Below are 16,254 nucleotides of genomic sequence, written 5' to 3'. Positions count from 1 at the left end.
TGAAGATGAAGCATTAAAACATACGAAATGTTTTTCTTGTTTTTTCTCTTCCCTGTCCTTCCTTCTGTCTGAGTTGCCATTCTTATGGTGGTACTGGGCTGGCCATGTGTCCCTTTGAAGATGGACAGTGTTGCTGCTGAATCGGTGGAAGTGCTGATGAGCAGCATGAGCTTTGCTGGCCTAGGCCTGGAACCTGACTCTACTGCATAGCAGCATGCATTCTAGAAGTAGGCCAGCCCCTTCAAAATTCTTCTAGCAGCTGTGACTTAACAAATGCTTAGGGTCAAAACCTGAGGGGAGTCTTGTACAAGGTTTTTTGGTGCTTTATTTCTAGTGCAATGACTTCAAGTCTGGGCTCTGTCCATATGACAACTTTGAAAAATTAAGTAGAGTTATGGCGGGACTGGTTAAGCTTTTCAGCATGGTTCCTGCAGGTGTGGGTTCCCAATCCGTTGTAGAAAATTTTGTAACCTGGAAACTTCACACACTCCTTGACAGGTAATGGACCTAAACATAGAACTGTTATAGTCTAGAATATTGGCATGGTACAATATAGATATTGCTGCACTCGGCGAGACAAGACTAGTTAGTGGAGTCGCAGCTGGAAGCAGCGGGTATAGTTTATACTTTTTATTCAATTGGCAAATCTGAGGATGAACACTGTGGGGTTTGCCATCTGCTTTACGACTGGCCACAAATTTGAGTCATTGCCGAAGGGTGTTAATGACAAACTTACGCTGCTCTGTGTCAGCTTTGCTAAAGGTCGTTATGCTTCTGTCATTAGCGCATATGCACTGAGAATTAGCTATGCAGATAGTTGTCCATATTTTCATCAAACCCTTGATAATATCATCAGGTCAGTTCCCTGTAATGATAGATTGATCATTCTGGGTGATTACAATACTAGGGTTGGTCGGAACTATACATTATGGGGCAATGTGATAGCTCATCACAGAGTTGCTAATGTGAGCTGCAACAGCTTGCTGCTACTTTCCAAATGCACTGAGCACAACCTAGTCATCACCAGTAAGTGTTTCAGCAGGCCAATAAATAAGACTACCAGGATGCACCCCTGTTCAGAACATTGTGACATGATTACATTATTGTATAGTGAAGAGATCTCCATGATGTTAAGCTCATTTGCATCATGATAGGTGCCAACTGTTGGTCAGATCATAGGCTCGTGAGAAGTCAAATATCTCTTCATATTGCTTTCAAGCAACATAAACAGTGACTCAAACCAGTGAAGAAAATAAATATTTCAAGCTTGGAAAACTGACTGAATTCCAGCAGAAGCACTTCCCTTAGCTACAGAAGACTCAGTGGATGTTGAGACAGCCTGGAAACATTTTGGGGGTACAACACATAGCTGCTGAAGTTTTCACCTTCATTAAAGAGGAACCATCAGAATTGGTTTGAGAATGATCTTGAATGTGTCAGCTTTTGAATTCATACCATGGTATCCATTGAGCCTACGTAGCAGATAAGGATTTGTCAGTTGAAGGCTGCATATCATTGAGCAAAACAGATCAAACTTTGGCAAATGAAAAACCAGTGGTGGGAAAAGAAGGTAGCCGAGTTACAACTGTCAGCAGACCAAAAAGACCCTTAATACTCTTTTAGCTGGTCTCTGTACTATGTGTGGCCCCTCTATGCACACTGAATGGCAACTGAGTCTTAACTGACCAAAAAGAAATATTTGCTCAATGGACAGAATGTTTGTTTGCTTCTTAACTGCCCTTCCAACATCTCTAAGGAAGCAATTAATGCTCTTCGACAATACTCGTTAAAAGAGCTTGCACTAGCTCCTACCTTATATGAGACCATAACAGTCAAGTAGATGTCACAAGGGAAAGCACCCGGATCAGATGCCGTTCCAAGCAGAGATCTTGTAAGCAGGATGGCTACCATATTGCAAGGCATTTTTCAGGGCTCTTCTGTATTATCTGGGAACAGTCAGTGTCACAGGATTACAAGAATGCCAATATGTTAGTCACCTTTATCAGTTTTTCCTACCCATCCATCTTATGTTTGTAATCATTGTGCATTTCCCTCCTTTCTGTTGCTGGAAAAATCCTTGCATGGGTCATATTGAAAAGAATTGACACTTGTTTTGTGGAAACCATCTTTCCTGGCTTTCAGTTTGGATAGGGGCATTGTAGAGATGCAGCTCATCAGCTCCAGGAAAAATGCCTGGAGCAAAACTGCCGCAGCCCTTCATATGGTGGTTGTTGGCTTACCCAATGCTTCTGATTATGTAAATTGCAAGGGACTGAGGGAAACTTTGTGGTTTTTCATCTTTGGATGCCCTGCATAGTTTGTTGTGCCATGTGATCCTTCTTCCTGGATGGGATGATGACAAGAGTGGTGGAAAATGACGAGATATCAAACCATTTTCTGGTCACTAATGGCAGCGAACAGAGCTTCCACGCTCTTTTCCATCCATTTTTCAGTTATGTTCATGTTCATAACACTGACACAGTATTTATTTAGTTCCCTACCAATGGGAAGTTGCAGATTAAACGATGTTTCTGTGCTTGCACAAAAGTGGCAGATTTACTTATTTAAGGGGATTTTATTTGCTGATGACTATGCACTGGTTGCTCACTCTTTGAGGACATTCAGTTTATAATTGATCACTTTGGTCGTGCAGTTAATTGCTTTGGTTTTACAACTCATCTAAAGAAAATAAGTACCAACCTGCACCAGGGGATGAGCACACCCATCCAGTTATTAAAGTCAGCACTGCTCTTCTCAGGTCCATAGAGAAGTTGTTACCTAGAGTGCTTTCTCAGAAGATGAGATTACCCATTGCATAGCCGAGATTAGCTCTGTATTTGGAATGTTGTCACAGTGCCAGTGGAATGATAGGGAGAGGCATCAAAACAAGCACTAAGCTAAATGTCTGTTGGTCAGTTGTGCTAACAACGCTTCTATATGGTTGTGAGATGTGGACAACATATTGCCGCCATATCAGAAAACTTGTCAGTTCCATACGTGCTGTTTTCAATCTGTTTGCAAGGGCAAATGGCAGGACAAAATGCCTAATACTGAAATCCTTTATCATTACCAGCATTCAAAGCGTGCTCATAATAGCTGAGCTGTGTTGGTCTGGCCAGCTTCTTATGGTAGACTTGAGAATACCCACGGCTGTGTTTTATTGTCAGTTAAAACAAGGCACGTGCTCTCATGGTGGTCAGTACAAATGGTATGAAGATACACTGACATCAAACTTGAAAGCCTGTCAGGTCAATTTCAGTAATTAGGAAGCAACAGCCCACAACAGGGTGGCAGCAGATTTGTCATGTTGCCATTAACCACTTTGAAGCAAGATGCATCAACACCTGATGTGAAAAACATGAACAGTGCAAAGCAGGGATCAACAACTTGCAGTGGTCATGGACAATTTTGTCTGTCCAACATGCAATCATGTTTGCAGTTCTTGCATCAGTGTGATTTCCCTCCCACGTCCGTGTTCATTTACAGTGTTCACTGAATCCTCAAACGTTGACACTAGACTCCATCCATCCAGTAACTTAGTCTAGAGCATGAGTACAAACCAGTTTGTAACAGTGGTGAGGGTGCAAACAGTGTTAAAATGGAGGCTGTAACCAGACTAGCACTTGGTCATGGCATGCCATCTGTCCTGGCTTACTGAAGGCCTGACTGCTACGCTTACAGTCAAATCAAGGGACCTGGTAACATTTTGTTAAGGTAACCATCTATGCTATAGCCTAGGACCATGTTATAGCAAGGTCTGTATAAATCTAGTAGCAAAATGATTGTGATAACCAGTGTTTTCAGGGTTACTGGTCTTGAAGCATAGAAAATAGGTAGAACTTGAGTTTCATTCCCAGCAAGTATGACAGCAGAACAGTTACATTTTTGCCGGCAAGCATCTTCCTGAATAAGCTAACTTGATGTGATCTTGTACTTGGAGTCTCAGAATGTTTAACTGCTGAGCTCATATGTATTCTTCCAGGCTTTAGTTCTTTAAATATATTTGTTCCAAATGACAGACAATGCTAATGCATTGAGAGAACCTTACCCCGTATTTAATCTTTCTCTTTATTATTAACCAACAGAAAACCGCACCCATAGAAACAGAATTTTTAGTAAAGCTATTCAGTTGAAACCCAGTTACTTGACAGGGGAGAGTTTTAAAATGTTGATCCTATTTCTTTTCTGTCTACTTGCAAATTAAAGAAGAATCGTGCTAAACTTATGTAGTAACACCTTTGGATTAAAAAGGTATCATCACAGTGCTAATTAACAAACACTGTTTGCATAAGAGTGGGTTTTAGTCAAGATGACTTGTGATGAATGGATAGTCCTTTCTCGTTCCCTGTTTCCCTGGCACACCTAGATAAAGAAATTTGTGGGTATTTATGGGGAAATGTATCAACTTCTAACCTGTAAAAATCTGGTATTTGTGTAACATTCAGATGAGTACTGTTATTTAATAGGAGCCTCTGACTTGGGAAGACAATTTCAGCTCCTCTAGTGAGGAACTGGAGATGGGATTCTTCAGCTTTATTTTCGTCTCTTACATGGAGTTGCTATGTGACCATGGGTAAATTACTTAGGGTTGGTCTACACCCTGAACTTGCAGTGGTTTAACTAAAACTGGTAAATTACTAAATTTACCTAAATTGATATAAGCCAGTTGTGAACCCATTTTCTGTTAATAGGTTTGCACTGGTTTAACTAAATTGATTTAAAAATACTTTAGTTAAACTGGTGCAACTTGCATGTAGACTCATTTCTTCACCAATAAAAAAGTTACTTACCTTGCAGGTGTGTTGTGAAGCTTAATGAATATTTTGTAAAGTACTTTGAGATCCTTGGAGGAAGTGTGTTTCTGTAGCACATTATCCGGTCACCGTCAAACCCAATGGGGGTGATGTGGCTTATTCAATGCTCAGTGTTCTAGCAGATACATTGAATTCCACGGAGACCTGTTGGAATTATGTTATGCAGAAACAAATATGCTATGTAATGGGCCCTGAAACTTGCAAAAGCTGGGCTTTGTTGAGATGGCAGAGAAGAGTTTCACAGGGGAGGATGCTCAACTGTGATTGTCCTGCTTGTAGTCTAGGACAATGAAGTTCAGGAACCATCAGCATAGCAACCGGCAGTCCTAACAGTCTTGAGAATTAGGGCTTGTCTATAAAATGGCATGAACCTAACTAAACTGATTTAAAATGTATCTAGTTAAACTGGTGCATCTTTTCTAATGTAGACAAGCCTTTACATCTTGTGACTGACACCTTCACCTGCAGACCTGAACTGAACAGAAATGGAGGGCATGTCATGGCGCACAGGTGCAATGTTTGACCATCTCCTTAGGAGCAGAGTTGCTGAACTCTGCACCAGCTGAAGCTTTTCAGGCTCTTCACTTGCAGCACATTGCAGCACCTATCCTGAAGGTAATGCAGGTGACTCACTAATTTCAGTCACTCTTTTTAGCACTGACCCAGGACAAAACAGCAAGTAATCTTCATGCCCTAAATGTATGGGGTTTGAATAGATCTAATTAATGCTTTCTCCCCATTTTATTTAACCAGAACAATTCCCAAACTGTTAACCTGAATTGCTGTTTTTGCATGAAGCTTGAACTCAGCCAATAAATAAATAAAAAATTAAAGAACATTTTTTTTCCGGGGGGGCTTATGCTGTTAAAATACTCTGTGTTGATAGTCAAAAGCACATCCACAATGCAATGGTGTGGAAGAACATATGTGGTGTAAACTTTCTAGCAGGGCTCAGGGATTGCTTTGGTTTAGCATTAGTCTGTCCATCTCAGCAGACCCTTTCCTTAGTTCTTGGGGTGTGTGAAAATGGCACCAGGTTACAGCCATCCATATTAGTAGGCAATCTGCAAACTTCCTTCAAATTTGGCTGTCAGTTCTGGTCTGCATCATCCCTGCTCTTCTAGTTTTAGCCTTAGCTTGAGCAGTAGTGGTGTGGGGAATGCAAATTTAGGATTAGAAAGGGGGGGGGGGCAAGGTCTGATTTGTGTCAACTGGGAATCTGAATCCAGGGTTCTTGCAGCGTAAAAACTATTGTGTATAAGGCACCTTCCCTTCTCAATGATGCTTTGGTCCCAACAACCAAAGGTGTTCTAGAGCCAAGATTGGCTAGACATCCTTGCCTCAAAGTTCTTTCTCACTAAATAGTCATGTGGAGGGATTCAGTGACTTCTATTTTTAAACCTCGACTATGATGTGGCTAGTATTTTCAAAAGAAAGGAACAATAAAAATACCATTTAAAGGCAAGTAATCGGGTATGCCCAGTCCCCTTAATAAATAGGGCATGGGAGTCATTTCAACAGAATGCTCTCTTTTTAAATAAGCTTCCTTCAACTTTCTCTCGCTGGATTTGGTGGTTGAGTTGCTGTGTCCTCTCAATGTATAAAAACAGGAACAAAAGATTAGTGCAATTCTGCATGGGCTGACTTACAGCCCTATTAAAGAATGCTTTTGTCATGGGGCTGGTGCGATAAGAGAGATGTACTGTGCTGCGGGCACCATTGCTTCTTCAAGGCACTTTTCGAAAATTGTAGGCAGTAGCACAAGGGCTTGTGAGTTTGGCTGCGGCCAGCTCTTCAGTGAAGTTATTACTAGTACCACCCTGAGAGTCTCCATAAAGTACGAGCTCTGGGCGAATTATTCAGAAATGCAGATGCTGTTTATAAAGCTCATAACGTTAGAGGCTGGGCTCTCCTGCTTGGACTTTCCTGGCTATCACCTTTTGTTTTCAATGGGGGCTAATGGATTAAACACCCCCCCACAGCTCTCCAGGATAATGCCTTGAGAGCACTGAGGGTTGGTATTTAAGGTCAGTAGCCTCTTTGTCTCCTTTCCTTTGGGCCAGGTTGGCACTAATGGGCTCTACCAGGCAGGGTCTCAGGCCAGGAGGAATCCAGCACTGGGCCCTTCACTTCCAGGCTGCCTTGCCTGTCAACTTGCTAGTTAAAGGAAACTGAGCACCTGGCTGCCTGGGCACTATGCTGCCCCAGGGCCTTGGGTGGGAGACAAGAAGGGCTCAAGGGCTGGTGCTGGCCCTCAGGCTCCTAGGCAGCAGGTCACCTGTGGGCCATGTCCCTGACCTTTCTCTGCATCCTCCCAGGGCTGCTCCCTAAGAGCTCGGGGGGCTGAGCCGTCAGCGCCTGGAGGGACCGTTCTCGGTGGCTTGCCCCCTTCCCTGCCAGCCTTGCCCCATGCCAAAGGAGACCTCCCGGCTGGGCCGTGCCCACCTTGGGCAAGGTGGGGAGGCAGCATAGGGTGACCAGAGAGCAAGTGTGAAACGTGGGGACAGGTGGGGGGGTAATAGGTGCCTATGGCAGACGAAGCCCTGAGTAGCAGGACGGGACCTGGGGGCAGCGGCCCCCTAAAAGCCGCCCTTGCAGAGCCCGCTCTGCCTGCTGCCTTTCCTCCGCCCCCTGCCCCTTCTCCGCAGGGAGCGCCCAGCCGGGCCCCCCCGGCACCCCTGCTCGGGACTGGTGCCAAAAAAACACACGATGGGATGCGGTTGCCGGGGTAACCAGACTGGACGTCACAATCTGGGCATGTGTAATTCCGGGGGGGGTGTCGCTGCAGGCTGGAGGGGTTGGGGCTGGAGCGGGGGCGGGAGGAGAGAGAGGCCGGGGGAGGGGGAGGGGGAGGGAAATTGCTTCTTAAAAAAAAACCCACCCAGGGCCGGCGCCGCAGCCATCTTCGCGCGGAGCAGCCGCTCCCTGCGCCCGGCAGGTGGGAGCATGCGGGGGCCGGCGGGGGCCGGGGGCGAGCCGCGGGGCGCCCTGCGGAGCGAGGAGGAGCTGTCAGGTAGGGGGCGAGGGGCGCCCCTCGGGGCCGGCAGCCGGCGGGGGAGAGGCTGCGGTGATGGGCGGCCGCCCACCCGGCCGGCAGGGAGGGGAGGGGGCTGGTTCCCCCTGGCCGGGGGGCGGCGGAGCCCGGGGACCGTGTCCCGGGGCAGGCTGCCGGGGGCTCGGGGCTAGGCGGGGATGGGGTCCGCGGAGCCCGCCGCCTTCCCGGCACAGGGAGCCGAGCCGGAGGCCAGGCTCCAGGGGCAGGTGCTTTCGGAGCCTCACCTGTCGCCGGGCCAGTGGGCTCACGATGGGACGGGCCCCCCTTCCCAGTGTGCGGCGATGGGGGGGGTCAGCACCTCTGCGCCCCAGGGTCCGGCCAGCACCCTGGGGTCCCCCTTCCCCTCTGGTTCTTTCTGCGCCCCGGTCCAGGAGGCCCGCCGCCCGCAGGGGGACATCGCCGCCGGTGACATAAGGGTGAAAAGCTCCAGAGCTGGGTTTTCAGAGGGGTGCGGAGCCGCAGCTCCATTCACCATCCGCAGCGGCGGCGGGGGACTCGGCGCCTTTGAAGATCTGGCCCTGAGTTCCCTTCTGTGACTTCTTCTTCTCTTCCCTCAGTGCCTAACATCCCTGCCTGGCCTGGGTAGCTGGAGGCCTAAATAACTAGCTGAAACCTCAGGCAAAGAGAAAATTGGAGTGGTTTTTAATTTTTCCCTACTTACTGTACTGGTTCTTTTTGTGTTGGAGACGAACTGACGCCTCTCCTTAGAGCTAAGCAGAGCGATGGCTGGAGCAACATATGCTTTTCCAGAGCCTATGTGGCTTTGTACCCTGGGCAAATAGCCATGTGTAGACTCCTGGTGGGGTGTGACAAGGGTCTGTCTGGCCTGATTCGTGTTTTATGCAGGATTCCATCTCTACATCTTCCCCACTAAAGACTTTTTGGACCCATTCTTTGATATCTGTGGTGACTGTGCCTAGAGACCCTTTTCCTTGGAAGTTTCCCTCTTAAGTGTCAGGTACTGCTCCTTGACCTACCATCTTCTGAGGATGTGAAAAATCTTTTCCTTACATTTGCAGTGTTACCTGGAAGGGATTTACAGATGGGTCATGTGCCTCCCTTGGTCTTCTCTTTCCCAGCCTTTGTATGTTTATCTCCCTCATTCTCTCCACTGACGTTTTACCTATGATTCTTGTAGCACTTTTACTTCCCTTTGCTTTTCTTGAGGTTTGTCTATATCCTGGGGACTGTCCAGGGGGATTATTAAGGCCAACAGACTCATTTCAATGAAGCCGAAACCAGATTTAGTAGTTGAAAGACTTTTTTATTTTCCTGTTTTGTTTTTCTTAATTGGCCCATTGATTGCTTTACCTGGCTGTACCTGGCACATTTGAAACCTACCTGCTGAGCTGACAGAAGTGCTGAGTACGTTTCAGGTAGAAAGCAGCTAGCAGACATTTCAGGTACATCTTGGTAGAGGAAAAGAGGGCAGGGAAATAATGAAATAAAGGCTTAACTTATTCAGGGAGGCTTATTAATTGTAAGACTTATAGCTGAGCACTGAGAGATGGATTTCCTTAGTTGTGACATCAATAAATATAGTAATAATCTGTCTTGCTATTTGGCTAGAGACCTTACTTGGCATCAGGGGCATGCTCAAAGGGGTGGGGGCAAGCAGAGGCCCAGGCCCCCCCATGTCAGGGGCACAGAACTCCTCTGGGCCTGGGAGAGCGAGCTCCTGTGGCCCCGGACTGGGGCAGGAGATGAAAGGTCCTCTGGAACTGTGGAGGGAGAACCAGTTCGATCGGCTCCGTGGTTGCGGGAGGGGGGAGGGAGAGCGAGCCAGCTCTGCCGTTGGGGCTGCGGTGGGGAGAGGCAGCTCCTCTGGCCTTAGGGTGTGGGGGCGAGACAGCTCCACTGGCCGTGGAGGGAGGGGGGAAAACAGCTCCTCCGGCCATGGGGGGCACAGAAAGTGCCCCCCCCCCCAAAAAGCAGCCAAATATTTATTCCTGGGAATTCCTAATATGTGGCATCCTCCTGCAGAACTGCACATAATTACCTTGCTAAGTCTGTGTGAGGGTCTCCAGCAGCACTCCTGTTTGTGTAGGTCTTTGTTTTCAGGTTTTGGGGGTTTTTTTAAGGAAAAAGTTTCTGCTTGTACATAGAGGCTGATATTTTACAAACCAAAACTACATCCACAAATTAAAAAACTCCTATAGCATCTGTTAAAGGAGCCACTTTGGCCAAATTCGTGCCAGCGCAAATGGCTAAAAATCCATACGAGCCAATGGAGTTGTACTTGCCTATGCCAACAGGGCCAAATGTACCATTCTGCAGGGAATCCGCACCAGGGCTACGTGGCACTTAAATCTCACTGTGCTGGCTGCTGCACAAGGGTGAATTCTACCCATAGTGAATTTGGTCCAAACAGCGCCTCTCGTTTTCTTACATTGCTAAAATAAATGTTCTCCTGAGCAGAAAGCCTGAATGCAGCCCATTTAGTGGAGAGCAATGGTATAGGAGTGAGTCAGAGTTCCTGAAAAGTAGGGGCTGATAATGCTACTTCTGACAAGCCCAAAAATCCAGCAACCCCCGTGGTGAGGCGGTAATAAGGGTACCTGGTGCCAATATCATGTGGACTGTCATCCATAAGGGATTGAGATTCCAAAAGCCCATCAAACATATTTCATTTAAAACATGAGGGCAGGAGTGAAACACCCATCTTTACAAGCTGCACAGCTATTCATCTCCATCCTGTCCTTAATTTTCCAAAGCATGAAGAATTCTTAATGTCTGGCAGATGGATGCCTCCCCATCAGTGTCGAGAATGGTTCTATTCTTCTTCCTTCCCAGAAATGACTCTGGAGGAGATTATTAAGATCTCTCTGGTTTTTACTCTTAATGCACCTGACTGAAGTGCAATCAGAGAGATAATCAGAGCCCACAATAGAGCCATGCAAATGAGTGAGTGTGAGTTTGCATGTGCTGGAGAGAGATGGGAGTGTGGTAGATTAACATGAACTCAATAAAATAACTTGTGTCCAGCTGTTTCCTGTTAAAGATATTAGTGCATCTCAAATTCACCTGCAAAATCTATCCCCATTGCATCGTCTCTCTTCCTGATTTTTCACTTCAGTTACCAATAATCTCCATATATAGAATTACATTTACTGATTATTCTTTTTTAAGAATTGTTTAAAATTTGCAAATTAGCATGTTTTCCATACACTGATTACAAAACACGTGCTTTTGGTGAAGATAACTCTGCTTTGAAGTTATGGAAAACATGAAGAAAGAACGAAAATAAAGTTTCCAGCAGAGAGAATGCCAAGTTGTTTCTCACTCTGTAAGATTCTCCATCTTGAACAGCAGTAGGTATCACATCTGAGTTAGTGTTGCTTGAATTAGTATTGACTTGGCCTCAGCGCTTGCATCTCCCTCAGACCAGGGTGTTTTGTGCAGGTCGGGGGTACCTGGGTTATAACAGCCTGTTTCCTGCAAGGGTGTTTTGGTGAGGAGAGCAGGAAGAGGAGTACCCGGTCCTGAAGTTTCTGTTCACTTTGAGAAGTGGGGTCAGGGACAAGTCAGGGGCGATGGATAGGCTGGCTTAGAGGTCAGTGACAAATATTCTCCGTTCCCATCGTCTTTTCTCCATGTCAGTTTGTTCAGTTTAATCACAATGCTCAGGACGTTGTTTAGGTCTCAGTGAGATGTATACCCAAGAATTAGAAGGCGTGAGGATATTTTTTTATTAGGGTCGCCAGGGGGATCCAAATGAGCTTTATTATAGGACTGTAGCTATCACCTCTCCATAACACATCACACATCTGCAGAGCTGGGACTGGCACCTTGGTCCGTTCAGTTAACACAGGTCTTCACAAGGATTGCCCTTGTGTTCTTTCTAAATGACAGCTGGTCAATAGAGTTCAGCAGTCTCTCTCTGGCCTGTTTCTCAGCCATGCTGAATTGCTCACTTGGATGTGGGGGCTCTTGTCCCTTCTGCACAGGAGTTGGTGAGTCTCTGTCCAGTTCCTAGCAGATGGCATGCTGACCAGGTTGTAGCTGTCAAAGGATAAGCAAAGAACTTCAGTGTCCAGGGCTGCTAATGCAGCAACTTTCATGAGCATGAATTTCACTGAAAACCATTGTTAAACTTTGAAGAGTTTTATTTCCCCCTGCAAAGAAAGTTTAGTTCAATTTTCTTATCAGTTGCTGGCTAGATAATTTTTCCCCTTCTCTAATAAAAATGGAACACATTAATGCAGATGCTGTAGGGTTGTTGGATTTAAAATCCAACCCTGAGGGGCTGGCTTTCAGCTCCTCAGTGTGTGTGGGAGTTGGGGAAGGAATGAGGGTTGTCACTTCTTATGAAAGCCTTGAAAGGGAGCATAGCTCGAAACGCATGTATGGACCTGGTGTCACCCTGCTCCCCTGGCCTCCATGAAACATCTGAGCAGTTTAGCATCTCCATCCGTTCAGTTAAAACAGCAGCGTTTCTAACTTTTGGGAATTCCTGGCTTCCCTTTCATAGATTTCATAGAACCATAGATTCCAAGGCCAGAAAGTACCATTGTGATCATCGAGTCTGACCTCCTGGATAGCACTGGCCAGAGAACTTGTCCACAATAATCCCTAGAGCAGAGCTTTCAGAAAAACATCCCATCTTGATTTAAAAATTGTCAGTGATGGAGAATCCACCATGACCCTTGGTCAACTGTTCCAATGGTTAATTGCCCTCACTGTTAAAAATGCATGGCGTATTTCCAGTCTGAATTTGTCTCGCTTCAACTTCCAGCCATTGGATCATGTTATAATTTCCCCTACTTGTCTGAAGAGCCCATTATCAAAGATTTGTTCCCCATGCAGGCTCCTTCCCTTGCCTTCATCTGCAGCTGCCTGGCTTATGCTCTTCCCAGACCTTTGGCTGGAGCTGTCATTTTCTGAGAGAGGCTGAGCTGGGCCAGTTCGGCCTCCAATGCTGCAGCTTCCAGCAAGTGACTGTGATTGTAGCAGATGCCTCTGCTTCTTTTGGACTAATGAGAGTGACCTGGTCAGTATTTTATCTTTCCATTTCGTTCAATTAAAAATATCCCAGCAAAATCGGGGCCAAGCATTCTCGCACAAGCCATGCAGGAGGGAGAGCTCATAGGAACAGGGAGGCTGCTCCTCCACTATGGAGATGGTCTGTCAGCAAGGGAGGAGTTGGTCTTTCGCTAGAAACAAAACAAACGCATGTAAACCGGAGGGATGGTCGGGGTGAAGTCTCTGCAGGACACCTGAATTGCAGCACCAGATGCTTGAACAAGCTGTTGTTTTGGAGGGGGGTTAGATTGTGTGTGAGAGAGAAACTTGAATGCTGCAGTGCATGAATTCTGGATTTGTTAATGCTGGAGAGAGTTTAAATCCACTGAAAAGCAGGTAGGCAGGGCGTGCAAGGTGTTTTTCCTCTGAACGGCCACAGCTGCTCTCAGCTTCTTTACTCTGGTTCAAGGTTGACAGGCCATTGTTCACAATCTTGCGGTTAAGTTTAAGAATCAAACTCTCTTCATCACATGCGGTGGAATCTGCCTTGCGATTTCTCCGTGCACTCAGCAAAGTCACTGGATGTCCCTGGGGATTTTGTTTTTTACTGAGCCGTACCTTTGGGTTGGAGCTTTCATATCTATGAGAGTCATGTGAGTGAGCTGCTGTGCTTGTGAACAGGAGTGTGGAGTGAAAGGGTTGACTTTAAAAATAAACTTGGTGCACATTGGTCTCCGTTACTGAGCAAAACAAGATTCTGCCCAAATGCCTCAGTCTCCTGGTTGGATTTAATGAAAGTGACATACTTAGTTACTGTGCTTCCAGCGGTGGCTCTAACATCTCTCCAAAGCATTGGTATCCTCATTTTGTAGAAGGGAACGCCAGTGGCTCCAGTTTCCGTTTGCCTGGAGTAGAATGGGCAGCCCACAGAAGATCTAGGGAAAGGTTCAATTAACACAATTAATCTTGCAGATCAGGGGTTGCTCACCTTCTGGCTTCACAGGTAGCTTTTGGTTCCTTCCTATGGTCTGTCCAGGTTGTTCATATGTGATACAAGATATCCCTTTGTCTTTCAAAGCCGTCAGCCCTGGCTGCATTTGCTCAGTCTCTGTCCCCTGTGCAAGGTCTCCAGAAGCTCACGAGTAGTTAGGCTACCTCAGGCTTGGAGCATATCTCTTGTAAGCTGAGCATGGTTGGGTTCGGTCAGTACTTGGATGACAGATGTAAAACCAGGGGAAAAAACCAAATGTTGCAGGAAATGGTGCTGGTGTTTAAGTAGGTAGCTTAGCTTCCTGCTATGTCTGCACTGAACCAGTGCCCCAGTCCAGAGCCAGGAACCACTCTGCTGCTAAAGGCTGAGATGAGATGGGAAGCCAACAGTCTTGACCTCTTGTGCTCATCTAAGATCCCATCACGTTTTTTTTTGTCAGCATAAGGGTGTTAAACGCAGTGTCCTGGCCAAAAGTCAGTTTGGGAAGATTGCCTTCCATCTCCCTGAGGCAGAGTTCCAGCTGGAGAAGTTATCCCCCTGAATAGCAGAATGGCTATTCCAGATATGGGGGAAGTGGTGCTTGTAGGCACAGTCTGCAATGCGATTTGGGATCTTTTGAGATTACTCGGCATTCAGCAAGTGCCTAGCTTGCTGTGTGCATAACAGGTACGTGCACTGAGGAGCAAGGATATCTTTGCCTGGATTCATTCCCCACCCTTTGACATCTTGATCATTAGGAACCAACACTCAATAGTAAACCGAATCTTGCAATGACTGACTCACAGCACAAACTGCTGTGGGAAATGCACAAAAGAGGCCAGGATGTTTCTCGTTGTAGATGGAATCCTGGGCTCCAGCTCCATCGAGAAAACTCTTAAGGCTTTAAAACTTCTTTTCAAAGCAAAGGGCTCTGTTGTCCCATTGCGAGACTCAGGTCCGTGGGGCTGAGTCCCGTCACTACTACATTTGTATTGGGATACAAAGTCCCCTTCTCTGCCCCAAAAGATTGTTTTTTCTGTGGGGTGTTGTGAATAAAATCAAGCAATGCTGAATGGCTTCTATATAGAGCCTCATGCACCTGACAGAGAGGCCAAGAACTCTGATCTGGTGCTTTTTAGTGGAGATTATTCTGGTCCTGTCAGAGGTGAGGGAAACGTGTTGCTTGCAGGGCATGGTTCTGTCAATTGTCTAATAAATTTCACTGAGATGGAGCTAAGCTGCTTGTTTTGGCAAAGTCTAAACTGCTGTGTTTTGAAGTCGAACACAAAATCTGTCCGGTCTAATGAGATTGGAGAATTATTACCGTAGAAGTTTAGAAATTCGAAAAGAAAACAGAAGAGTACAACACAGAACTGGATCTTAAGGAAATGCAACAATTTGACAAAATGCCAAAGCTCATTAGTAAGAATGTCAAGATTTGGAAGATAATGATGACAGGAAAATAAAAGGGTACATTGCAATTAGTGACGAGCTTCTTTGCCTTGGTGGGGATGCAGCAGATGGATGAAAGCAGTAGAGCCGGCATGCTTTGAGCGGACGCTTCGCTTTGCTCCTGTTCAGGCGGCTCTGGGTCTGTCCAGGAGTCAGTGGGGCCATCAGAGGGTGTGCCAGGGGGAACAACCAGCCTCTCCCAAGACATAGCATCACTCCAGCCTTCAGTGCTGCAATATGCAGCCAGAGGTAGATGGGGAGGAAGGAGCTCAGAAGAGAGACGAGTTTTCTCTCTTTTCTTTGATTTCATAGAATCCATTTTAACAGGATCTATTTCAAAAGGCAAAGGGTAAACAATAAAAAGCCAAGTGCTTCCTCATTACCTACAAGCCCAAATCAGCAACGGCAGGCAGCATGTTAGAGGCGTCCAGACAGTCCCTGCCCCCCCGCCCCCCCTCCCCCTCCCCGCCCTCTGCTTCTGAGCAGGCCTGTGGCGGGGGCTTTGTGGGCCTGGGCGTCTGCGGGAGAAAACGAGATGATCCTTCTGCTTTGGTGCTGCATGCTGTGGAGCCCAGCCCCAGCCCCTCCGTGCAGTAACAGGAATATTCAGCCCCCTGCATCTTCCAAGCCCCTTCCAAATGTCAGCCCTCACGAGCTCCCTTGGGAGGCAGAGAGCAAGCGTCCTTAGTTTCATTTTGCAGATGGGAAAGCTGAGGCCATGAAGGTCAGTGACTTGCCCCAAGGCCACGTAGGGAGTCTGGATGAGGACCGGCGAGTTCCTCGCTCCCAACTCCTTGTTCTGTCCTCCAGACAATACATTTATTATTGAAGGCTGCAAATGATTCTTTGCCCCCTTTCATCCTCTGCAACTCGCTACCTGCATTTTCTTTCTCTTGCCAGTAACACCTTACATCATTGAGACAGAGAGGGCCCTGAAACCAAATCCTGTTTGTTCAGTAGCTAGACTCTCACCCAGCTTGGATCGTGTCGTCCATGTCGCT

The 16,254-nt window shown here is 46.6% G+C and overlaps 1 protein-coding gene across 5 annotated transcripts in view; it reads left to right on the top strand.

The window, feature by feature from the left end:
• Window positions 1-7,677: 7,677 nt before the first annotated feature.
• CHD5 (chromodomain helicase DNA binding protein 5) overlaps window positions 7,678-16,254 on the top strand; it is an 82,760-nt gene continuing 74,183 nt past the window's right edge. For 4 of the 5 annotated variants that reach the window (XM_043531798.1, XM_037881231.2, XM_043531796.1 and 1 more), the window contains exon 1: window positions 7,678-7,827. In XM_043531798.1, the coding sequence (XP_043387733.1) occupies window positions 7,761-7,827 (67 nt within the window). In that variant the 5' untranslated portion in view covers window positions 7,678-7,760. The remainder of the gene's footprint in view (window positions 7,828-16,254) is intronic. The other variant, XM_043531797.1, reaches the window with a different exon arrangement.

Source organism: Chelonia mydas, chromosome 18 (genome assembly GCF_015237465.2).
Source record: "Chelonia mydas isolate rCheMyd1 chromosome 18, rCheMyd1.pri.v2, whole genome shotgun sequence".
In the NCBI taxonomy this organism is placed as follows: domain Eukaryota; kingdom Metazoa; phylum Chordata; order Testudines; family Cheloniidae; genus Chelonia; species Chelonia mydas.
Note: the sequence above shows the minus strand (reverse complement) of the source record. Positions and strands in the feature narration are given on the sequence as shown.